General features: G+C 54.7%; 1 protein-coding gene across 1 annotated transcript; it reads left to right on the top strand.

Moving 5' to 3' along the window:
- The first annotated feature begins 9,927 nt into the window (after window positions 1–9,927).
- On the top strand, window positions 9,928–23,155 carry SLC4A11 (solute carrier family 4 member 11). Its single transcript, XM_004383025.2, has 20 exons — window positions 9,928–10,019; window positions 11,565–11,609; window positions 13,974–14,126; window positions 14,251–14,300; window positions 14,583–14,814; window positions 14,905–14,986; window positions 15,174–15,297; window positions 19,411–19,626; window positions 19,720–19,804; window positions 19,920–20,045; window positions 20,126–20,239; window positions 20,322–20,454; window positions 20,737–20,810; window positions 21,417–21,690; window positions 21,764–21,870; window positions 21,946–22,114; window positions 22,204–22,377; window positions 22,464–22,659; window positions 22,736–22,905; window positions 23,092–23,155. The coding sequence occupies exons 1-20, from the start codon at window positions 9,977–9,979 to the stop codon at window positions 23,153–23,155; spliced, it is 2,631 nt and encodes an 876-aa protein (XP_004383082.1). The 5' UTR covers window positions 9,928–9,976.
- Window positions 23,156–24,738: the final 1,583 nt, after the last annotated feature.

The following is a 24,738-nucleotide window of genomic DNA, read 5'->3' as shown; positions in this document are numbered from 1 at the left end:
TTTAGCCTTTGACCTTAGAAACGCAGTGGATATGGGGACCCAGCAAAGGCATCCGTGTGGTTCCTCGGGGCAAGCAGAGTCCTCCAGGGTCTTCCATGCTTTTTGCCAACTTTCCTCCTAGCAGCTTCAGTTTGGTATCACCCAGAATGAGTGTGATAATGTTGAAGTCGCTGAAGTTATGGATTGTTTTACGTTTTGATGTAGGATTTTTCTTGTTTTGATTGGAGGAAGGAGGTAGAAATTGGAGAAAACGGGATCCTCCTAGGAAGGGGCCTCTGGCAAGGAGTCCGGTTGGCCCCGTCGAGCCCTAGGGGCTCTCTGACCTGAGGCATGGACACTGGGCCTGCGGGTTGCAAGAAAAAGTTAACCTCCCAAATTCGATTAGAATTTTGGAGAATTTTTGCACAGTAATAAGCTCTGGGTTGCTCTTTGGGCTTCTCAAAAGGGAAAAATTCAACTCAAAGGTTGTAAACTTTTAAGTATTTCAGCGTATTGCTGACCTAGTTGGATAGTTGTACCTCAAAAAGTAGGTGAGAAATGGCTTCCTCATTGTCACAGGTCGTCAAATACTAATGACATAAGAGCTCACTTACGTGCCAAAATTCACTTTTATACTAGTTTTTCAGTGCTTTAATATTTGTAACGTAAATTTTAAAACTCGTATTTACAAACTACTGTAACTTCAGTGAAACTGAATTGTGTGATTGAAGCTTTTTGCTTATAGTATTTATTACACTACTTAATTCAGTAAATATATAAAAGTAGCCTTCAATTTATTTTTATATTATTTTACATGTTTTTACCTGCAGTTGTGTATGTGAATTTGCCTTAGTAATTGAGATGTAATGCTAAGGACCAATTAACCAATAAACTGAAAAAGCAAGGACCGTCGGTTATTGGCCGTCGCTATGGAGAAAGCCCGCCCCCTGGGTACGAGTGGAAAGCTTGCCTGCATCCGCCCCCGGGGGCGCTTCTTTGCCTGGACGAGAGGAAGCCTCTCGGGACTCATTCCCCTTTCCGGGCCTTAGAGCGGCCTGCGGAGTGAAATTCTTGTGAAGAAGCTATTCCGACTTGGTTTAAGGGGTAGGCATTTTCGGGGTAGGAAGAAAGGGGGAGGGAGGTGGTCCCAGAACCTGCAGAGAGGCTCGAGGAAGCTGGCTGTGGGCACGGGGGTCTCCCGAGCACCGGAGGAAAGCCTTCCCACCCCCACCTGTCACGGATCCCCGGGAGAAGCCGGAGTCCGCCGTGGTCCCTGGCCCTTGCCTTCGACCGCGGTGGATGAGTGTCCGTTTGCCGCCCGGCATCCCGCCCGGGCCCGGCTGCAGTGGGAGCCAGTGCTTTACGTGTTTATCAGCTCGTTCAGTCCGCGTAAGGGCTCCACGAGGCAGTCACCCAGCCCCACTTTACAGATGGGGGATAACCAAGGCGCAGAAGGGTCAAGTAGCTGGCCCAGGTGGCAGAGCCACTGCCCTCTCCCGCGTTCAATCCCAGAGGCTCCTTCGGCGCTTCTTATGTGGAGCCGGGCCGGAACCGTAGGTTCTAAGGGGGAGGTCGGCCGAAGCCCTCGGAGCGCTAGAGGGACAAGCAGAAATGCACCTCGGTGCCCAGACGGGCTCCGAGTTCACTCGCCCGCAGCCCTGGGCGGGACTGGACCTGGTTTGGACGCGCGTCCCGCTGCAGGCGGCGCGGGCTCGGTGAGGCAGTGTCGCGCGGGACCGCGGATGCGTGGGGCTGCTGCCCGGTGCCAAGGCCTCCCCGCGGGCAGCCGGACTCGCGGGGCGCGGGCGCGGCTCACCCCCACCACACCCGCCCCAGGCTTGAGGAGGACCTGCTGCCGTTTGGAGGAAAGGCCGATTCCGGAGGAGGCACCCGCTGCGAGGCGGCCGATCCACAGAGACCCTGTCCTTGTCACATCCAAGACGCAGGCCCTGAGACAAGGAGAGATTCGGTAGCAAGCCCCAAAGGGAAGGTGCAGCCCTCATAGGGAGCCTCCGTCAGATGGCTGTGATGGTGGTCTTGGGTGTGGGGCGTTCTTTGCGGATCATCAAAACCAAACCAAACACATTGTCGTGGAGTCGGTTCTGACTCCTAGCGACCCTATAGGACAGGGTAGAACTGCCCCATAGGGTTTCCAAGGAGCAGCTGGTGGAGTCAAACTGCTGACCTTTTGGTTAGCAGCCCGTAGCTCTTAACCTCTATGCCACCGGGGCTCCCTACGGATCATTAGTCAAGTGCAGATCAAATGCAAAACGGCATGTGAGGGGCCTGATAGAATTGGGGGTAGGAGGATTGCAGCAGTTATCATCCTCCTCACAGTCCCTTTCCCCAGCCTCCGCCAGCCTCTCCATTTTTCCGGCTGCAGGTTTGAACCTTGGCGGAGCTGGGGTCCCTGCACTTCCCTGAAACCTCCAGGTCTGAGGATGACCCCCTAAGAACTGCCAGAGAGGTGGGGGAGACAGTAAATGGTGAAAGGCCAGAGCTGGCGGAGCTTTGATGAGGAGGACTTAGAGGTCAGGAAGCCCGGGACTGGAAGGGGCCCCATCCCCCACCACCACCACGTGCAGGAGTCCACAGTAGGGGCAGGAACGACTGAAACCCAAGGGCTTCATGACAGCTGCGAGCCAGGGTCGGGAACACTAGTGGAGGACAGGTGTGGAAAGTGATTTAGAGCAGAGGGTCTCACATGGAGCTGCTGAAAATCACAGGGATCTCTGAGGAACTCAGAGAAATAGTGATGTATTAATTTCTCTCAGACAATCGAGGGAAAAGGCATGCCCCAAGAAAACAGCACCAACACCACACTTGCAGCCCATGACCAAAAGAGAACGACTTGGCTCCTGTGAAGGAGAAGCCCAGGATGGTACCAGCTTCAAGTTTGTCTGGGCCCAGGAGCTCAGATGTCATCAGGTCTCTCTCCACCCTTGGTGGCCTCACTCTTCCCTGGTGTTGTAGGGGAAGAACATCACAAAGTTTAGTAAAGCAAAAAGAAAGTTTTATTCGGCATATATTCAAAAGGGCAAAAGTGGGAAAACGGACAACCATGCTGCCAGAGCCATGTCTGCTGGAGTCCAAGGATATATCACAGAACAGACAAAAGTGGGAAAACGGACAAGCATGCTGCCACAGCCATGTCTGCCCGAGTCCAAAGACCATTACAGAGTCATCACTATATATTAACATTACAAATGGGCAAAACCATTGAAAGTTTAGCCTTTTCAGATTGGCTAGAAACTGATCCTTCATTTTGAATTGTCTTTCTTAACAATCACTGGTACAGGTTTCAGTAAGGAGGGTCTTCGTAGACCCAACAAATTTCTATTCACTAAATGCTAATAGAAAAAGAGTGGAAAGTCTTTTGTGTTCTGTTTGACTGGCTTTATGAGAAAGTTTCCCTAAAAGATATTTTCCAAGAACATCTTAGCTATTGTCTTTATACCTCAGGGCCCAGTCGATGTGTCCTTGTGAGTCCTTTGAGCCCAGTTCCAGCTGGGTCACATCCTCTATGCTCAAGGAGAGGGAATAAATGATTCTAATATTATTTCCTAAATCATTGGCAGTGATCTTCCCCTACACCACCAGCAGCCCCAACATCCCAAAGGGAAGACCCAGCCTGCCCCATGCCTAAACAAGTCACAATGGTCAGGAAGAATGGAGAGTAGTCCGATTATTGGCCTGGCCAAGGGCCCCTGAGCAGCAATATGTGCCCCCCCACCCCCTGCCTCCCCAGGCCCATTTGAGAGCTGGGTCCCCTAGACCAGAATTGCACACCCCCTGCAGGCTGTTTCTGAGCCTTCCTGTTAAAATCAGATACTAATTTGATTTTTTAATTTGGCTTTCTGCTAGTCGTCTTTTTTTAATTATGGTAAATACATAGGTAATGCAACATGTGCCATTTTAACAGTCGTCACATGTTCAGTGACATTAAATGTATTCATCACATTGTTCAGCCATCACCATTCCTGAATTTTTCCATCACCCACAACAGAAGCTCAGTGTTCCGTAACCATTGTATCGTCCTTTCCCCCTCCCTCCTCCCCACCAGCCCCTGTCTGCTAGTCTTTTTACATACAGGTGATAGCAGGCACTAAGGTTTCCTGTTGGGGTCACAGTGGTTGTTTTTAACTAAGGGAAGAGAAATGTTAAATTGAAAATATTGTATCCACTAAGATAATTTGTTCCCCTACAGATAGAGAAAAAGCCACCAGTATTTTGTTTTATAGTGCCTCAGCCCGGCCTAGGAACACCAATCTTCATGGGAGCCTGTTGGAGAGCCCTTATTATTGTTATTAAAGAAAGATCACTATAGACTGGAACCTGGGGAATGGACTGCTCCTGTTGAGGCTGTCGGCCCCCAGAGGCTGCTCACAGGGCTGGAGGTGAGAAGTGAACTAACTAGAGAGTGATTTTGAAGGAACAATTGACAAGACATATGACTAATTAGACAAGAGCGTAGCGGGATGGCCTCAGGATGGGAGTGGAAAAAACCAAAGTGGAAAACAACCCAACATTTTGAAACAATTCCAAGAACTTTTTCTGTTTCATTCTCCACAAATTTCAAGAAAAATAAATTTGTTTATCCACAAATAATTCCTCTTTCTCTCTGGCCCTCTGCATGGCTAAATGGACCAGCCAAAATAATTTGGCAAAAAAAATTGCATCAGGGTTAATACATTTTATGACAAGCTAATAAGTGACTATACATCTGTTAAAAAAAAAAAAAAAAGCTAACCAAATAAAATGTCAATACTGTTCCATTTTTATCCTACAATTACTACTGCTTTTCCCATACCAATAAAGAAAAAAAATTTTTTTTTCCTCCTGTGGCTTCAAATTTTAAAGAAAATTTACATCTCTACTCTGAAATTTCATGCCTGGATGAATGTACAAATAATAGCAAAACAACGACAACAAGAAGGGGAAAGATGGTTTGATAAGGAAGATCATTTCAGTTTGAGATTAAAAAAATTCATGGAATGTTCTAGCTAAAAAGACTAAGTTTCAACCTCTTTGTTTTACAGATAAATTGTTGCCCTGGGCCTTCCCATTACCCCTCCCTACCCAGTTCATCCAGCTTCCTGGGATGGGCATCTGGAAGGAGCTGTAGCTTGTGGGAAGGCTGGGCTGGGGTGGGCACTTAGGCAGTATCTGCCCAGGATGGTGGGCTGGAGGCCCCTGGATAGGACCTTGGAGAACCCCTTGGCCCAGGGGACCAGTGAGAATAAGAGCCATGTGTAGGGAGGATGTGGGTGACACAGAATGGCTGAGGAGGGCCAGGATGGCCAGGAGGGTGACAAGGCTGCCCAGAGGACAGCTTAGTGTCATCCTTCGTGTCACCAGCTCAACGTACCCAGATGGCAGGGGATTAGGTTCCAAGAGAGTAGGGCATGGGGTGGGGAAGTTTGGGGTCAGCCCTTTGGTCATTTGTCCCAGACTTGCTGCATCAGTGTCCTTTGGGAATACAGATTCCTGGCCCCCTCCTTGGATCTACTCAATGAGAATCCCTGGGCCTAGGGCCTGGAGATCTGCATTTCAGAAAGTTCTGGGTAGGGGGTTGGTTCTTACATGATATGCATCTGCCTTGGAGGGCCCTACTAGGGGGAGCCACGGGGGATCACCACACAAAGAATGGGATGTGGGCAAGCATCCCTCGGAAGGGGGGCCCTGGAGCAGGGTGGGCAAAAGTAGGCCATTGGTTGTGTCTGTCCACCAGGGGTTTCTTGTCTGAGAAGCTGGGTAAAAGTTGGGGGCAGGGCTGTGGAGCTATAACCCAGGTCAGAGGGCAGAGGGGCCTGACATGAGGGCAGCAGGACAGCCCCGGAACCTTCCTGCCCAACAGTCTGCTGGCCAGATAGAATCAGAGAGCCAAGAGCAGTTAGACCCCTGCCCAGTACTGGATTCTGACTGTGAGTATGGATGGGGGGGGGTGGGGGAGGGCAGAGGGATGTGATCCAGGTGGAGCAGGTCCTGGTTGGTCCTCCACCAGACTGGGGCTCTTGCCTCCTGGCTGCCCTTACAGGAGGAGCCTGGATCTTTCTCTCAGCAGGGAGTAGATAGTAACTGGGAAACAGCTTACTGCTTTGTTGATTGGGCAATGAAAGGTCATCCTCCCACCCACCTGTGGGGTCTGGAGATGCCCCCCATAGACACGGGAGGCCAATGGAGGCCATGTTCTCTCCCTCAACTCCTACCAGCAGCACCAGTATGCCCAGTCTCATGTGGAGCTCCCAAGGATTGAAAGCAAAAGCTGAAGAGAAGGAGAAAGGCATTCAGGGTGGAAGATAGTTTAAACAAAGGTTTAGAGTGGGTAGGCGATTGGCATGGCTGCTGGGGATCACTTAGACCACCGGCGAGTATCAGGGAGTTAATTCAGTGGTCAGGCCAGGTCCAGAGCTGCGCATGGGGCTCCCACAAACAAGTAACCATAACAGATGACAAGTCCTCACTCACAGAGGGATAACCCTGGGAACAGCATCTTTCCTCCCTGGAACGGCGAGGGGGCAGTGCAGCTACACCTAGGGAAGGGAAGCGAGGGGCTGAGAAGGCCATTCAGGGCTGCCTTTCCTGGGTAGCCAGAGCCCCAAGAGGCTTGTAAAGCATGAGTAACCTGAGGAAAAGCTGCTGGCTCCAAGGCATGGGAAGCCACACTTGCCAAGGGTCCAAGGAAGGTGAGGGCAGCTGGGACGGGACAAGCCAGGGGTAGAAATGAAAGGAACGGTTATTTGAGGAGTGTAGGGTGAGAGGAAGGAGGCAGAGGAGAATCATTAGGCACAGCTGGGAAACCTGAGCAGGACTGGAGGATGGAGGATAAAAAGTAGGTCACCTTCATTGGTTTGAAATTTGGGAAATATACATTAAGATGTCCACCATGTGCTTAACACATCACAGGTTTATTGAGCTACTACTAGGTGCTGCTCTGGTGAAAGGCAAACACATGGTCCTGCTCTCAGGGAGTTCATGGTCTAGCCAAGGAGACAGGGCTCAGACAGTAAATAAGGAAGCAAGTGAAGAAGGCCATGCTACAGAGCTAAGTCGGCCATAAGCGGGGTCTGTGAAGGAAGGGAAGCAGGAGCCTACTCAGATGGTGTGATCAGAAAAACTTTCTTGGAGGCAGTGAGCTGAAGGATGAACTGAGCCAGGGTAAGAACCGGAGGACAAGCCTGATAGCACACAGACTGTCCAAGCTTTGACAATTGGGGACTTGTGTTCCAGGAACATGGCAGCCAGCCTGGCTGAAGCCACACTTGGGGACAGGAGGTACAAGATGAAGTGTGGGAATAGGCAGGGGCCAGGTTGTACACACACACACACACACACACACCCAGAGCCACAGCAGGGAGTTTGGAAGTTTTATTCCTAAATGCTCTAGGAAGCCATTGGAGATGGAGAATGGATTATGAGGAGTGGGGTGAGGGGGCAAGATGATGGACCAGGCTGGGATGAGTGGAAGTTCAAGAAGTAGGCAGATCTGAGCTGTAGTTTGAAGATACAAAAACAAAACAAACAAAACCAAACTCACTGCCATCGAGTCAATTCTGACTCATAATGACCCTATAGAACAGAGTGGAACTGCCCCCATAGGGTTCAAGAAGCAGCTGGTGGATTCGAACTGCTGACCAATTTTGAAGATAAACCCAACAAAACTTGCTGATGGATTTGGATGTAGATGACGAGGGCCAGTGAAGAGTCAGGGTGACTCTCAGGTCTGGAACAACTGAGTGAACAAGTGACTCAGGAACTCCATTCTTGTGTATTTCATTTGAATTGCCTATTGGGGTGGGGACAGCAGGGAGGTAAGTAGGCTGTGGCATGATGAAGTGACTGGAGATAAAGAAATCAGACAGTCCGCCAAGGATCTAGGAAAAGAGCCCTGGGGCTGGCCAGTACATCCAGCTAGGTCAGAGGGGGAGGTGGGAGGAAGACAAGTAAAAGTTGCAAGAGAAAGGAGGTATGGATGGTGCTAAGTGTTACTGGGGGGTGGGGGTGGGGGGGTGGCAAGACAGATGAAGCAGGGTGACCTGGACAAGAGCCTTTTTTCAGTGAGTGGTGGGGATAAAAGACAGGTCTGAGTGGGCTGAAGAGGAATCTGGAGAGGGGTGTGGAGCAGAGGAGTAGACAACTCTTTGGATTTATACTCCGCAGATGAGGATGCCTCTCCAATCCAGGGCAGATTTCTGGAAGAGGTGGGCTGGGAGGGTGAGGTATAGGGGACCTGCTGGTGACATAGGGAGGCATAGGCAGAAGCCAAGGCACTTTCTGCTGGGAGATGCTGAGGGCAAAACAGGTGGCTTTTCAGGGGTCCAGCCCCTGTGCCTCCCACCCAGCCTTGCTCCCTGGGCAAGTCAGCCTGTCTGTTCTTCAGCCCCCACTCCCCGTGACTTGGGGTATCTGTTTCGGTTGCTGAAGGCCCAAGCTAGCGGGCTTACAGAACAGTTCCCAGGGCGGGGTGGAGGGGGACTCAGGCTGACGCGGTGTCTCTCCTCCCAGGGCCTGCTCACCTCAACATTTAAGCATGCAACCAGCTCGAGGCCTGTCGGCCAGGTTCTCTGGGGACAAAGCAGTGAGTAGGTATCGATAGCAGCACCTCCTGGAATAGTTGGGAAGGAAGAGTGCTCATGCTCGTTTCGATCCCCCGGCCCACCGTCCGCCAAGAGCTGCACCCCACGGCCTCGCTGCTATTGTCTCGCTTCTCTGGCTGAGACGCAAGCCGGGTCAGCCTTGCTCCTCCAGTCGCGCGCATGGGGCTCCTCAGCCCGCGCAGAGGTGGCCTCGCCCTCAGCTGGCCCCGCCAGCCCTCTTTTATGTCGTGGGGTGGGGGACATAGCCAAGGACTCTGTCCCAGCGGGGGACGAGGAGGGTAAGGCGGGAATTGCTGCCAGCCTCGTGGCTGGTGGCCAGAAGTGTGGAGGGGGTGAGGAGGTCAGCACTTTGCGGGGTGCTGAGATCCTGGGTCGATCCGAGGCCGGAGAGCTGTGGAATCTTTTACCGAGGAGCCACTGAGGGTCAGGCCAGGGATCCATCAAGCGGGCTGAATTGGCAGGACAGACAGACAGACAGACAGACAGACACACACACACACACACACACACACACACACACACACACACGCACACGACTAGCAGGAGCGGAGACGCCAGAGAAGGCGCGTCCCGGGGCCCGGCTCCCGCCAGTCCAGGAAGGGAGACGGGGCGGTGGGGCCATCTTAGGAAGGAAAGCTGCAAGCCACGACCTTGACCCGAGACAAGGCCGAGGGCGCGACGAGGACAGAGAGGCCGAGAGGCGCGTCGCGAGCAAACCCGACGCCGCCAAGCCGGGAGGGCTGCAGGCTCCTCGGCACAGGGCGTAGCCCAGGGAATGCGCGCCGGGCCGTCTAGTGAGTCGGGGTGCGCTTCCTGGAGGAGGAGGAGGAAGAGGAGGAGGAGGGTTTACCGCCGGGGCTGCCCAGATGAATGAAGGGGGCGGGGCAGACAGCGGGCGGGGCCTTACAGATGCCCCCGGCCCGGGGGAGGGGAAAGGGAGCCCGCCGCTCGCATAAAGCTGGCGCAGGGCAACCCTCCCTGGCCGCAGTCACACAGCTTAGTGGGTCCGCGGGCACATAGGTCTACTCCCCCGGCCCAGCCCTCCAGCCCCTAAACTGGAGACGCCTGGGCGGGCGCGTGCGGGCCCGAAGGCGCCTGGTTTACACTGTCCGGCGAAGTCTCTGCAGGCTCCCGGGAGAAGTCAATGAAAGTTTGACCATAGCGCGGGTGAGGACGCGGGACGAGTCACGCGACCCCGCCCTCGGCAGCACTGCCCCTGCGCCAGGGCGGGGCGTCTGAGTGGCATTAGGACCCAGGCACAGCTCGGGGGTGTGTCGCCGGCTCCCGCCGTTCTCCCGCCAGGGATACTAAGTTTGGGGTCCCGTGGGGCTGGAGTGCGGGGTGCGGATCCCAGGCGTGCATGCTTGTGTGCAGCCCTTTAGCGGCCGATCGCCAGAGCCATGGCCATGGCCACCAGGCGCTTGTTCCATCTCCAGCCATGCGGTGGGTGCCGGAGCCCGCGGGCGCGGCGGGAAGGCCGCCCCTGTCTCCGCGGCTAAGGCGTGCTAGGCGGGGACGTGGAGCCGTCGGGGGCACCGGGACGAACGAGGATGCCGTGGGCCTGCGCAGGCCGGGGGGCACGGTGGGCGAAAGGGTTGTGGTGGCTTCTCCGCCAGGGGCCTCCAGGTGTGATTTGAGCCGCGAGGGAAGGAGAGTCCCGGGTGGGTACGCAGAAGGCCCAGCGACGGCTCCGTGGGCCCTGCGCGCTTCATCTAACGCTTTGCTATCGCCATCTTTAAATTCTTAATGATTTTTGAGCAAATTGTGTAGCCAGTGAAGGGGTGGGTGCTTGGCGGTGGGCGGGGCGAAGTTGTGGAGTCTTTAGAGCTGTACACGCCGCCCCCTTGGAAAGCTTCTTTTTACCTCCTTTCCGGGCACCTTCCCGTCCCTGGCACTGCTGGGGAGCCTACCCACTCTCGGCGGTCCCCGGGACCTCTGACTGTCCCCTGCGCAGCAGCGGCAGTCTCTGCCCCGCGACTCTTAACACCTGAGATCCAACTCGGGGTCCTGGCCAGGAGCTGGGGTGTGTACGGCCCTTTATCCGCATGAGGGGTGCCGGGGATGGGGGTAGGGTGTCCATCCGCTCCCTTCCGGACTCTCGCCACCCTCGTCCGCTGTCCATCGCTGAAGCCTCGAATGCTAGCTTTACTGCCCCGCCCCTCCCTTGTGGATGCAGCCCAGGCTCTGGCCCTGCGCGTCCGCCCGCATCCTGTCCCCCGACTCCCAGAGTCTGCGAATCTGGAGGCACTTTTCCTCTCGTGGACGCGGCCCCTCCTGTCGCTTCCTTCCTAGCACAGCGCGGCGCAAACATCCCGGACCATCCGGGGCCCCAAGCAGGGAGCGCGCACTTATGCCTCCCCAGACCCCCACCCTCTCCCCACATCCCTTCGGGACCAGTGGCTCCGCCTCCCAGGAGGCCCGGGGCGTGGTGACGCCGAGGGGAGGAGGCCGTTGCCAGGTCGGCCCCCGCGTGACCCCGGGCACCAGAGTAGGGGTGCGCAGAGCGTGTGATGAGCGTTTCTGGCTCTGGGCCCTGGCGTAAGAGGAGAGATGCGCCGGGAGAAGGAAGAAGGCAGTCGCCTGGGTACTGGGCTTGGCCGCGGAGGGACGAGGGAGAGAGACCGTTCCTCGTCCCCCCGCCGAATCGGGATCCTTCGAACAGTACATTCTCCATTTCCAACCTGGGTACTGTTAATAACTCGGTGGGGAAAACATCCTGAGAACAGCCCCCCTCCTGGCCTTTCCTACCTGGGCAGCCCCTAGCAGATGGGCTGAGGAATTTAACAACAGGCTGGCTTCCCCTGCCTGTATTCCCTTGGCCCCCCTTCCTAGTATTGGCCCCTGCTCCTCTTTCTCCCCAGGGTGCCCTAGGTTGGGCTCCTCGGAAGGGAAACCAGCAGAGCTCGTGTGGAGTGGGGAGCAGGTGGGCACAGGAGACTGCCCAGGGCTGGTCCATGGGCTGGTGACATTCTTTGGCTTCCCTTGCAGAAAACTCTGCCACCATGTCCCAGAATGGATTCCTTGAGGATGCAGGTGAGTACCTTTCAGAGGTGTGTGTGTGTGTGTGTGTGTGTGTGTGTGTGGAGAGAGAGAGATATTTGGTCATAAGTCTCTAGGGGACCTGGCCCACCCACCTGCGTACCCATGGCATTGTGTGTGTTCTCATCTGGTGCTGGGATGCCTGTGGATCTCACCCTCCAGGAGGGTGTAGCATGGACAGAGGGGCAGCTGAGGAGGCTGCATAGGGCCCTGTTGGTCCTGTGGTCTCCGGAGGCCAGGCTGTTCCCTCTCCTGGGCTATGTGGACCATGCAATGATCTCTCCATGGTTCAGGCTCACTGTTACAATGCTTTAGTTATCTGCCCAGCCTTAGGCTAAGTGTTGTGCATGCCCGTTTCCCTCACTCCCCTCCCAGCCCTGTGAGCGAAGGCTGCCGTTGTCTTCTTAAAGAACATAACGTCCCCGTGACTCAGTTTTCTCTGCTTGCACCATGTAGCTCTCCTGCTATGTCTCCGGGCTGGCTGTGGGTTGCCTGTCCTGTGCCCAGACCCATGAGCTGGCCTGACCATCGGAGAGGAGTTTGATGGGACAGTGCTTGGTGGTAGTGGTGATGTGCTCTTACCCAGGGTCCCCAGAGCATGGAGGCTCTGTGTGCCAGGCTGCTGGTAGGCAGATTAGGGATGTGGCTGGGCTGTAGGATGGTGGTGGGGACATGGCATCACAGGAGCCCTGCAGGGACCTGGTGGTGTCAACTGGGAATGTGCTTAACTAGGGGATCCAAGAGCTAAGGCCAAGAAAGGTACAACCCAGGGTAGAGGGAGAGAAAAGGGAGCAGTGTGAAGGGGTAGTGTGGGAGAATAGTGGATGCTGGTGAGGGTAGCAGAGGGGAGGCTGGGGCAGGTTGCGGCGGGCCCAGAATCGGGAGGAAGGAGTTTGTGACAGACTTGATCTCCAGAACAAAACAAAGGAGGACATCTTTTGACATAATAGCTGTTCTCTGGGTGCAGTGCAGACTTGGGGTGGGGGCTTGTGGGAGGCCTGGCGCCTTCTGACTAGGAAGGGCCCCGGCCAAGCACAGGACATTGGGGGAACAACAGGGCCTGGGATGTGCAGAGGAAACTGGCGGGTGTGAATGGAAGTGAGTCAGGGTGAGTCATGCCTGGCAGGTGTAGGCATGCTACTGACCCTTCCCTGTCCCTGCACAGGTGTTTGTCAGGCATTGGTGGCCCCTGGGCTGCAAGGGCCCCTATCCTGGGAGTACCCACAGGTGGTGAGCCATAGGGAACCAGAGGACAGTCAGGAAGAGGAGGTTCTGGCTGGGCCAGGAGTGAGTCAGGGGCCTAGGAGGACTTCCCAGAGGAAGGGGTATGTTCTCAGGATGTTTTCCCACTGAGTTAGTAACAGTACCCAGGAGGAGGGGTGTAAGTGGGCCTTGAAGGAGACCCTCCAGGAAGGAAAGCCTTTAGCTTGGAGGACAGGGTTGCTGGCATGCTTGGGGTACTGGCCGACTGGCCTGAGGAGTGAGAGATGGAGGTGGCAAGTGGAACTGGGCCCCAGGGGCCAGGGGTCAGGGCAGGGCTAGCAGGGCTGGCTCACCCTCTGACCCCAGAGGAGCCATAGCAGGGCTTCTGGAAGAGGAACCTTTGCGTGTTACCAGGAAGTCTTCCTATAGGAGGGGCCCATGCTGTGGGGCAGTTGCGGAAGTTGAGGGGCATCGAGAAGGGGGAAGCAGGCTGTGCCCTGCGAGTCCCATATCCCAAGGATATCATGACGTGCCCCTTACCTGCCATGGGGGAGGGGCGTGATGAAGGCAGGGCCGAGATAAGGCCTCCTTCTGGAGTCTCATCGGGCCGGTCCCTGGCTTACCCTACTTCTCTGGCTGTCCTGCTTCCTGGGTGTCTGATGTCTGGTCTGGGGCTCTCAGCCTTGATGCTTCACCCTACATGCCCTCACTAGGGGGAAGGGCTCCATGACACCATGCTACCAAGGGTAGGGGGGCAGATCTGGATACTGCAGTGGCTCTGCCTTCCTTGGACCTCTTCTGGGCAGTCGGGCAGGTCTGGGTCTCCTAAACTGGGGATTCTGGGAGGGGAAGGGCCAGGCAGTCTCACCTGAATCATGTACGCAGTGCGTGGGCATCCCGTGGTCAGAACAGTGCGGCCAAAGAAGGTTGGAGATCACTGGGCATGGGGTTGCCATTTGGCCTGGGCCACATGTGCCTGAGGCTGCCCTGGGATCCCTTCCTGGTCTCCATGAGGCCTCCCTCATCATTCAGAGTCTGCGCCTCACGACAGCCCAGGAGCCCCTGCCCCCTTGGGCTTGGGGCTCCTCTCTCTGGTATGCAGCAGTGATGGCCGGTCCCTTTGGGACCCTCTCTTGGTGGTGGTTGGGGCTCTAGGCTACCTCAAATGTGACACGAATTGTATATCTGAAGCCCCTGAGGAGAACCTGGAGGATGAGGTCTGTGATACGGTCAACTCCTCCGTCGTGTCTGGCGAGAGCATCCGCTTTTTTGTCAACGTCAACCTGGACACGCAGCCCTCGCAGACTGGTACGGCGACTACAGCAGGCACAGGCTGGGGGCGGGCAGAGGTCTGGGCAGGCACAGCCCCCCTCTACCAGGAGAGACCCAGAGAGGTGGGGTTGTACCCTGAGCACTCCCCCCTTTCCTCCAGCTGAAACTGAAGCATCTGGTGGCTGCGTGCTCCTACACACCTCCCGCAAGGTGAGTGGCCCCTCCACAGGGCAGGGTAGACATCTGGTCCTGGGGGGTGGGGAGGTAGGTGCTTCCCTGGGAGTCCTCATGCCACTCCCCTCTCCTCACGCCTCCTGGACCGCCTAGACAGGGGTTTCAAACTAGTCTGAGGCTGGACAGCTGGGGCCAGCCACACCCTGGAAGGGGGTGTTGGTCGTGGTGGACAAGGTAGGACCACCACGGAGGGGCCCAGGCAGTGACGGTGGGTCTCACTCATGTGCCTGTGTGGTTCTGTGCCTGGGATCCCTGCAGTATCTGAAGTTAAAGAACTTTGAGGAAGAGATCCGCGCACACCGCGACATAGATGGCTTCCTGGCGCAGGCCAGCATCATCCTGAATGAGACGGCTACCTCCCTGGACGACGTGTTACGGGCCATGTTGCACCGCTTCGCCGAGGACCCCCACCACGCTGAGCCTGGCTGCGACATGGACCTGCTCATGACTGTGCTCTTCACTGACGCTGGGGCCCCCCTGGAGAGTAATGGTAAGGCATGTCCACCTGCCTAGGTAGGGAAAGCAGGGAGGTAGGCCTGCTGACTCGCTGACCCTCCCTACCTGTCCACTGTGTCCCCAGTTCACCTGCTGTCAGATACCATCCAGGGGGTCACAGCCACCGTCACAGGCGTGCAGTACCAGCAGTCATGGCTCTGCATCATGTGAGTTACAAGACCACAGCCACCAAAATTGGCCACATGTCGCGTCGGGCCCTGCCGAGGCTGGCCCTCCCATCCGTGATGGCTCACCTAGTTTGGGGGAGGGAGGGGCTGGGGGCTCTGGGTCAGGGGCAGTCTACCTCCCATGGGTAGCAACTGTGTCTTGTGTGCCCTCTCCTGTCCCTGCCAGCTGTACAGTGAAGTCCCTACAGCGGCGGCACGTATGCATCAGCCACCTGGTGCGCCCACAGAACTGGGGGGAGAATTCCTGTGAGGTGCGGTTTGTCATCCTGGTGCTGACCCCACCCAAGATGGTGAGTGGGGGCCTTGGGGTGGTTCTGATTTCTGGGGAGAAGGGTTCCAGGTTACCCTGCCCTCTCCTTGGGGGCATTTCTTCTGTGCACTGAAGGGCCCCACAGTCCTGGCTTCAGAGGACTGAGGGCCTCATTCTCACGCTGGCCCTCCTCTCTGCCGCGCTGTGTCCTCATCAGGGCGGCCACGGCGGCTTATGTTGGTCTCCAACTCAGATTTCCACAGAGGTTGCCTAGAAGGTTGTGTTTCCTTCTTGACTGAAAAAATAATAAAAAACAAAAAAACTTTTATTGTTACTATTATTCAAACATAGTGACCTTTATCTGGCCTCCCCCTACCCTAAACTTTCTTCTAGTTGGCTGGCTTTATGATTTACTGTTCAAGGACCCCCAGTTCTTCCTGGGCCATACTCTCCCTGTGTGGTCAGGGGTATCGACTTTTGTGGGGCCTGAAGCTTGTACAATCTGGAGTCTTCTTTTAAGGAAAAGAACTTAATAGTCATGGAAGCTTAAGCTTCCATTGGCTTCTTGATGCTTCTGTCCTTGCCTCTGGTTCATATTCACAGCTTGGCATGGTCCCCCTCCTTGGGCTTTCTCTGGGCAGAGGGGTTGCTGAGGGAATGTCCCTCCCAAGGATTTTATTTATTATTATTATTGTAGTTCAGTGTCGTTTACTGCATGTATATATTTGTGTACCACTGCATTCAAGGTACAGAATTTTCCATCACCACAAAATCTCTCACGCTACCCTTGTAGAGCCACACCATCTTCCTCTCCCCACCACCCCAAACCGCTAGCAACAGCTAAGGTGTTTCCCAACTCTACAGTTTTGTCATTTTGAGAATGTTACGTAATTATACACGTGACTTTTAGCGATTGGCTTGTTTTCACTCCGTATAATGCCTTTGAGATCCATTCAAGTTAGTTGTTGCGTGTATCAATTTGTTCCTTGTTTATTGCAGCGTAGGATGTCATGGTACAGAGCACTAAAGTTTAACCATTCACCTATTGAGGAACATTTTGATTGTTTTCAGTTTTTGGCTATTACAAATAAAGCTGCTGGGAACAACCTTGTGCAGGTTTTTGTACGGACATAAATTACCGTTTCTCTGGGATAATTGCCCAGGTATGTGGTTACTGGATGGTATGACAAGTGTCTGTTTAGCCTTTGAAGCAACTACCAACATGTTTTCCAGAGTGACTGTACCATTTTACATCCCCACCAGCAGTGTATGAGAGATGAGGTTTCTCCACATCCTCACCATTTGCTGTTGTGTTGTCCCTGTTTTTCGGGTTTTTTTTTTTTTAACCCTTCTGATAGCTGTGTAGTGATATCTCATGTGGCTTTCATTTGCATTTACCTAATGGCTGATGAGGAAACTCTAGTGGCGTAGTGGTTAAGGGCTACGTCTGCAAACCAAAAGGTTAGCAGTTCGAATCCACCAGGTGCTCCTTGGAAACTCTATGGGGCAGTTTTATTCTGCCCTATAGGGTCTCTGTGATGGCAACGAGTAATGGCTGATGAAGATGCTGAACATCTTTTCATGTGCTGATTTGTCATCTCTGCATCCTGTGAGGTGAAATGTCTCTTCGTGTCTTTTGTCCATTTTTTAATTGGATTGTTCGTTTTTTAATGTTGAGTTTTGAGAGTTCTTTATTATTCTAGAAACCAGTTCTTTGTCAGATATGTGGTTTGCAAATAGTTTTTTTCCATATCTGTAGCCTTTTATTTCTTTTTAACAGGCTTTATTCTTTAGAACAATTCTGGATTTACAGAAAAAATGAGAAGAGCATACAGAGTTTACATATATCCTGCATCCAGATTTCCCTATTAACATCTTGAATTACTATGACATGTTTATTATAACTAATAAACTAATATTTATACATTATTATTGACTACAGTCTTAACTACAGTCGGAATTCCTTAGTTGTCACCTAATGTCCCTTTTCTGTTCCAGGATTTCACCCAGGATACCACATTGCTCGTAGTTGTCATGTCTCTTTAGGCTCCTCTTGGCTGTGGCAGTTTCTCACACTTGCCTTGTTTTTGATGACATATGTTTTCTTTTAAATTGTGATGTAGATGAAAGTTTATATAGCAAATGAGTTTCTCATTAAACAGTTAATACACAAAGTGTTTCGTGACATTGGTTGCCAACCCTATAATGTGTCAACACTGTCTGCTTCTCCATCCCAGGTTCCCTGTTTCCATTCATCCAGTTTTCCTGTCCTTTCCTGCCTTCTTGTCTTTGCTTTTGGGCTGGTGCGCCCTTTAGTCTCATAAACATGATTGAACTACGAAACACGTCCCTCATATATGTTATTGTTGGCCCTGTATACCTGTCTAATCTTTGGCTGAAGGGTGAACCTCAGGAGTGACTTCAGTACTGAGTTAAAAGGGTGTCTGGGGGCCACACTCCCAGGGTTTCTCCAGTCTCTGTTAGACCAGCAAGCCTGGTCTGTTGTGTATGTGTGTGTGGGTGTGAATTTGAATATTGTTCTGTATCTTTCTCCTGCTCTGTCCAGGACCCTCTATTGTGATCCATCCCTGCCAGAGCAGTCAGTAGTGGTAACCTGGCACCATCTAGTTGTTCTGGGCTCAGTCTGGTGGAGGTCGTGGTAGTTGTGGTCCATTAGTCCTTTTGACTAATCTTTCCCTTGTGTCTTTGATCTTCTTCTTTCTCCTTGGCTCCAGCCGGGATGGGACCATTAGATGTAAATTAGATGGCTGCTCGCAGGCTTTTAAGATCCCAGACACTACTCACCACAGGATGACGTTGACAGTTTTGAGGGGTGCTGGTCAAGTATTTTGTAGGATGTCCCACTATTGCAATTTGTTCGATATTTTTCTTATGATAAAAAGGAGGTTATGGGTTTTTGAGAAAAAGACACAGAGGTAAAGTGTCATTTTAATTACATCACATCAAGGATACATACTGTCAACATGATTTATGACTGTTGATATTGACCTTGGTCACTTGGCTGACATAGTGTTTGTCAGGTTTTCCCACTGAAAATTTACTCTTCTTCCCCTTTTCGTACTCTACAATTTGGAAGCAAGCAGTATGTATAGCCCACATCTAAGCAGTGGGAGTTATGTTCGTCTTCCTTAAGAGCAGAGTGTCTCCATGAGTACTTGGAATTCTTCTGCATCCTCCCAAGGATTTTATAGACATGCTGTGAACATGGGTAGCCTGCTGATGAGAGAGGAGGTGCATTTTACGGCAGTGGCAGCTTGTGGGCCATAGGGAGTGACAGCTGGCACGGTGGCTAGAACAGTGGAAGGAGCAGTATCTGGGAGCCTTGGGACAGGTCATCCAGGCCCTAACACATGACTGACTCCTTCTTGGGAATTGAGCCTGTTATAAGGATAACAGGAACACACAGCGGGCTGAGCCCCAGGACTATAGCTTTAGGCAACACAGAGGGCTGGATACTGCTCCCAGGGGACCTAGCCTGGAGAAGCAAGCCAGGTGGCTGTGTGGAGGCAGAATGCTGAGTTCACAGACGGGGTAGTCGTGGCCCACAGGAGAGAGAAGGCCCAGTGGGCCTGGAAAAAACAAACAAAAACCTATCGCCGTCAAGTTGATTTTGACTCATGGCGACCTTGTATGTTAGAGCACAACTGCTCCTTAGGGTTTTCTTAGATGTAATCTTTAGGGAAGTAAATTGCCAGGCCTTTCTTCCATGGCACCAGTGGGTGGGTTCAAACCATCAATCTTTAGGTAGTAGTTGAGCACAAATCACTTGCACCACCCAGGACCTTGATGGGCCTGAACCCCTCTGGAAATTAGCAGACAGTGCAGTACCACTGATGATTTTAAGATTTTAGGTGGTAGCTGGGTAAACATTTTCTCCATTGTTACGGTTTTATTATCCATGATTACACAAGTTTTTGTTGCTTAGGACAAGACTAATATCCGTATAAAGAAAAAGATTTGATGAACGGTAGTTGTGGTAATCTGCTGACATGGTGGACACTGAGGCAGGGGACAAAGCCTGCCGCTCTGAGGACAGCACCTGCCACAAGCTTAGGGACATTAGTGCACAGCGAGGGCAAGATGTCCTCCACTCTGCAGGGGGCGTGGGCCTGACTCCTGCCCCCTCCCCCAGAAAAGCACCAAGACGGCAACAGAGGTGGGTCGCACATTTGCCACCATGTTCTCGGACATGACCTTCCGCCAGAGGCTCCTAGAGACCCGCACAGTGGAGGAGTTCAAGGAGGCCCTGGTGCACCAGAGGCACCTGCTCACCTTAGTGAGCCAGCGTCGGCGCAAGTCCAGCACCAAGTACCACAGCACGTGCTCCATCAGCCACAAGCCTCTGCAGGTGCGGGGCGAGGTGGGCATGGGCAAGGGCGCAGCCCAGCAGACCTAACAGTTAGTCACTCTGTCCTCCCCTCCCCCCACCCCGCCCCTACAGCGCAAGGACTTCCTCTCTTTAGGGAAAGGCATCCGGGACGACATCGCGCGGAGGTTCCCCGTGTACCCGCTGGACTTTACGGAAGGTGCGTGGGCCCATGGCCTGTGTCCCACCCAAGCTCTAGCCTTTCAGGCCCCAGGACAACAGGGGTGCCTGTCCTGCATCTGTGACAAGCCCCCTGTCCCGCCTTCCCTCCCTAGGCATAATGGGGGATCACAGCGCTGTGGGCAAATACATCACCACCACAATATTCCTCTACTTCGCCTGCCTTCTGCCCACAATCGCCTTTGGGTCCCTCAATGATGAGACCACAAAAGGAGCCATCGGTGAGGAGCTAGGGGCGGACAGGTGGGAGCTGGGTTGAGCCCAGGCCTGCGGTGTCTGCCTGACCTCCCCATGCCCACAGACGTGCAGAAGACCATGGCTGGGCAGAGCATCGGAAGCCTCTTGTACGCGCTCTTCTCTGGGCAGCCACTGGTGGTGCTGCTGACCACCGCGCCCCTGGCCCTCTACATCCACGGTGCGGTGGGGGCGGAGGGGGGAGGTGGTGCTCGGTGTCCCTGGCCCTGCCCCCTGACCCCACCCCTGCCTGCTGCCTGCAGTGATCCAAGGCATCTGTGACGACTACCAGCTGGATTTCAAAGCCTTCTATGCATGGACAGGCCTGTGGAACAGTTTCTTCCTTGGACTCTATGCCTTCTTCAACCTCAGCCTGGTCATGAAGCTCTTTAAGAGGTGATGGGGCCTTCCCTGAGTTCCTGGGACCCTCAAGTGGGAGGGATACCAAGGCTGGGCATTGGTCAGCTCCTGGCCAGCCTTTGAGGCCCTGCAACCCTAGAGTGGATGAGACGCCCCACCCTGTCACTGCTCCAATGGGCTGGGGCAAGTTCACTGGGAAGGCCCAGGACCCTGGTGTGTATGTGGCAGGCAGAGACCGGGGGCTGTGCAGGGGCTCAGGGCATCCCCCCTTCAACAACACCCCACCCCCCATCTTGTGCCTCATGTCACCCCCGGCAGGTCGACGGAGGAGATCATTGCCCTGTTCATCTCCATCACATTCGTGGTAGATGCTGTCAAGGGCATGGTCAAAAGTGAGTATACAGCGGGCAGCTCCACGCCACCAGCTCTGGGGGCTAAGCTGAGGTGGAGGGGTCTGTGGGCTGTGGCCAGGGCAGGCAGGAGTGGTGCACTGTAAGGTTGCTCCTATCATCAAGGGGGGCTGTGGCTGGGCAGAGTAGTGGCCCCGTGTGCCTGGAGGGTGACAGGGCTGCGCCAGGCAGGACCAGATATGGGGGCAGAGGCTGGGCCAGGTGTGATGGGGTGTCAGGGATGGAAAAAGGGACAGTGGCAGGGTTGTGGGGGTGGTGGGTTGAACGAGCAGATGGGTACGGTTCTGGCTGACTGGAGGCTAGAGCTTCCTCCCATTCCCTTCCCTGCCTCCCTCCCCCACCTCCCCTCAGGACCCCCGTCCCCCTCCCCAAAGGTCCGCCCACCTCTCCTGAGGGGCCTCACCGTTCCTGCAGGCCTCCCCACCTACCCTCAGGGCTCCTCTCTCCCTCCCCCCAGGATCCCACCCACCTCCCCTCAGGGCCCCCACCCTCCCCGCAGGGCGCCCCACTCCACATCCAGGAGGAAGCTGGGCCCCAACCTCCCAGAGCCCAGATAGCTGAGGCCCGTCGGGTGACCTGTATCCACAGTCTTCAGGAAGTACTACTATGGCCACCACTTGGACGACTACTACACGGGGAAGACTGCATCCCTGGTGAGCCTGCTGGGCCCCAACACCAGCCTCCACGCCGACCTCAACACCAGCCTCCATGCCGACCTCAACACCAGCCTCCTGACCAGACTGCCGGAGCTGACAACAGAGGCCAGCCATGTGCACACGGGCCGGGACACTGCTGTGCTCAGTCTCCTCATCATGCTGGGCACACTCTGGCTGGGCTACACCCTCTACCAGTTCAGGAGGCGGTGAGGGGGCCTAGGGGTAGCGAGAGGGACCCACAGCCCCCAGACCGAGGCTGACATCTCCCTTTGTCTCCAGCCCCTACCTGCACCCCTACGTGCGGGAGATCCTGTCAGACCTGGCCCTGCCCATCGCGGTGCTCACCTTCTCCCTCATTGCCTCCTACGGCTTCCAGGAAATAGAGAGTGAGTTAGGAGCAGGTGGGTGGTGGGCTCTCTGGGAGGGGTCAGGACTGAGCAGGAACTTGTGCCCCGCTGCAGTGTCCAAGTTCCGCTACAACCCCAGAGAGAATCTGTTTGAGATGGCCCAGATGGACTTGCTGTCCCCGGAGGCCATCAGCAGTGCCATGGGCCTCGGCTTCCTGCTCTCCATGCTCTTCTTCATCGAGCAGAACCTGGTGGCTGCCTTGGCTAATGCACCAGAGAACAGGTACCTCACTGGAGCTGGAGCGGGAGGGGGTGCCCAGCCCTGCAGGGGGCCAACGAGACCGTGCCCACATGGGCCGCCATCTGCCGCAGGCTGGTGAAGGGCACTGCCTACCACTGGGACCTCCTGCTCATCGCTCTCATCAACACCGGGCTATCTCTGTTCGGGCTGCCCTGGATCCACGCCGCCTACCCCCACTCCCCGCTGCATGTGCGGGCCCTGGCGTTTGTGGAGGAGCGTGTGGAGCACGGGCACATTTATGAGACGTGAGTGTGAGATCTGGGGTGGGAGCCACAGGGATGTGGCTCAGGAGCAGGACCCAGACGTGACCCGCTGCCCTGGGACCATGCAGGATCGTGAGTGTGAAGGAGACGCGGTTGACCTCACTGGGCGCCAGCATCCTGGTGGGCCTCTCGCTGCTCCTGCTGCCCTTCCCGCTGCAGTGGATCCCCAAGCCCGTGCTCTACGGCCTCTTCCTCTACATCGCCCTCACCTCCATCGACTGCAACCAGCTCTTCGAGCGAGTGGCCCTGCTGCTCAAGGAGCAGGTGGGTGCCTGGCCCTGGAGGGAGTGTGGGGGGTACAGCCCCACACCTCGCCACACCTTCTCCCTGCCACCCACAGACTGCATACCCACCCACGCACTACATCCGGAGAGTGCCCCAGAGGCAGATCCACTACTTCACAGGCCTGCAGGTCCTGCAGCTGCTGCTGCTCTGTGTCTTTGGCATGAGTCCCCTGCCCTACATGAAGATGATCTTTCCCCTCATCATGATTATCATGGTTCCCATCCGGTACAGACGGGCAGACGGCAGGCAGGAGGGCCCAGCCTGGCCCTATGGGTGGGAGAGTGGGCAGGCTGGGGGTTGCAGTGGGCAGGAGGGGCCCACCTTGGCCTGTGGGTGGGCTTGGGGGGGCACGCCTACTGCCTTCTCCTTTTCTGACCCAATGCTCATCCTTCTGCTCCTCCCCTCACCCAGCTACAACCTGCTGCCCCGAATCATTGAAGCCAAATACCTGGATGCCATGGATGCAGAGCACTGAGGCCCCCAACTGGCAGGCCCTGGCCACGCCCCTTCGCTCGTCCCTCGCCGTCCTCCCAGGCTGGCTCTGTTGGCTGTGTGGGGAGGTGTGGGTGTCTTTGGGGTATTGCTCTGTGCTGCGCCCTCTCACAACTGCCAGACAGGCCTGGGGCATCTGGGCATGGTGGGGTTTATTGGTGTGTGACCACCCTTCTCCCCATTAGCCTTTTGCTTTGGTAGGGAACACTGCTCAGGGCAGCTTCCCCCAGGGTGGGACTAAGCAGGACAGATTTTCTTTTGATAAAAGAGTCCATGCCTGAAAGAGAAACCATTTCCTTGATTGTGTAAGGAATTCGCTGTATGCACATTAGAGAATAAAGCTCCTGTTTCTATGCTTCTACGTGCCACCTCCATCCCTGCTGCCCCACCCCAGCCTCTGAAGGCTGCCTCAGGGCCCCGGGGAGGGGAAATGGAATAAAAGGGCCCCCCTTTGTTGAGTGCCACCTGTGGGCTGTCATCTCCAGTCCCTCCCGGTCGATGCTGGCCCAGTAGTACACCATGCAGTCTGGTGGGGAAGACGGCAGAACCAAGAGGCTTTTGCACTGCTGTGTGGCCAGGGACTCGCAGAACTGTTCCAGGAACAGCATATGCAGAGGACCAGAGAGGTGAGAGGGCTGGGGCCTGGGGAGTCATGGCTGCTGGCAGAGTGTCTGCCTGGGGAGATCAGGGCTGAGAGTGATGGGCCCTGTGACTATCAGATAAAAGCTGCTGAGGAGCCAAATGAAAGACTGAAGACAGACACATGGTAGGGTCAGAGCGGAAGTTTTGAACAGATAATAGTAGTAGTTTTACACAGATAATGCATGGGTTGTTTTTTTGCCAATCGTGCAACCCTCTTGCATATTATTTTCCTAGGTGTGTGTGTTATGTGTGTGGGTGTGTTATTTATGTGGGCGTGTTATTTGTGGAAAACTATGATATCTGTCTACTGTGTGGACCTTTTATACATATGGGAGGGTTGTACCCTGGACCAGGGCAGAGATGGTGTGATGAGGATGGAGGGAAGCAGAATTCCAGATGGCAGGACATGGGGTTGATTTGATGGAGCGGAGAAGGTGCAGTGTTTCTGGCTTGGGCATTTGGTGACTGGCAAGGGTCCATGATGATACCAGCTGGAAGCATGTGTCTGGGGCTCAGAGGATTGCCCCCTGTGCATATCTGGTAGCAGCAGTGGGCAGAAGCACGTGCTCACAGACACCCTAAAGGACACTGGCTTGACAAATGCACCACAGACCGAGGTTAACAGACAAAGGAAAGCATTTGCTACATCTAAAACTGAAAAGATAGCACCCCAACAGAAAAGAGGCAGACTGTGAACGGGTATTTTACAGAAGGGGGTGCCCAAAAGGACACAGAAGTGGCAAGAGATGCTGCATCAAACTCCTTGGTAATCAGAGAAATGCAAGCCCCAGCCATGAATCACCATATACTTGGGAGACTGGCAAGAATTAGAAGGCTGGATGGTGCAGGGACAATGGGAGATAGGAAACCCTGTGCACTGATGGGGAAAAGGACAACTGTACCCTTCAACCAAGCAATTCTGCC

Source organism: Trichechus manatus, unplaced genomic scaffold (assembly GCF_000243295.1).
Source record: "Trichechus manatus latirostris isolate Lorelei unplaced genomic scaffold, TriManLat1.0 scaffold00104, whole genome shotgun sequence".
Lineage (NCBI taxonomy): Eukaryota > Metazoa > Chordata > Mammalia > Sirenia > Trichechidae > Trichechus > Trichechus manatus.
The sequence above is the reverse complement of the archived record's forward strand: the minus strand, read 5'-3'. Positions and strand labels throughout refer to the sequence as shown.

Coding starts and splice junctions, on each gene's coding strand:
- SLC4A11 (XM_004383025.2), top strand. CDS start 9,977: ATGGCCATGGCCACCAGGCGCTTGTTCCATCTCCAGCCATGCG. Junction 14,127..14,250: donor CACGCAGCCCTCGCAGACTG/GTACGGCGACTA, acceptor CCTTTCCTCCAG/CTGAAACTGAAGCATCTGGT. Junction 14,987..15,173: donor CAGTCATGGCTCTGCATCAT/GTGAGTTACAAG, acceptor TGTCCCTGCCAG/CTGTACAGTGAAGTCCCTAC.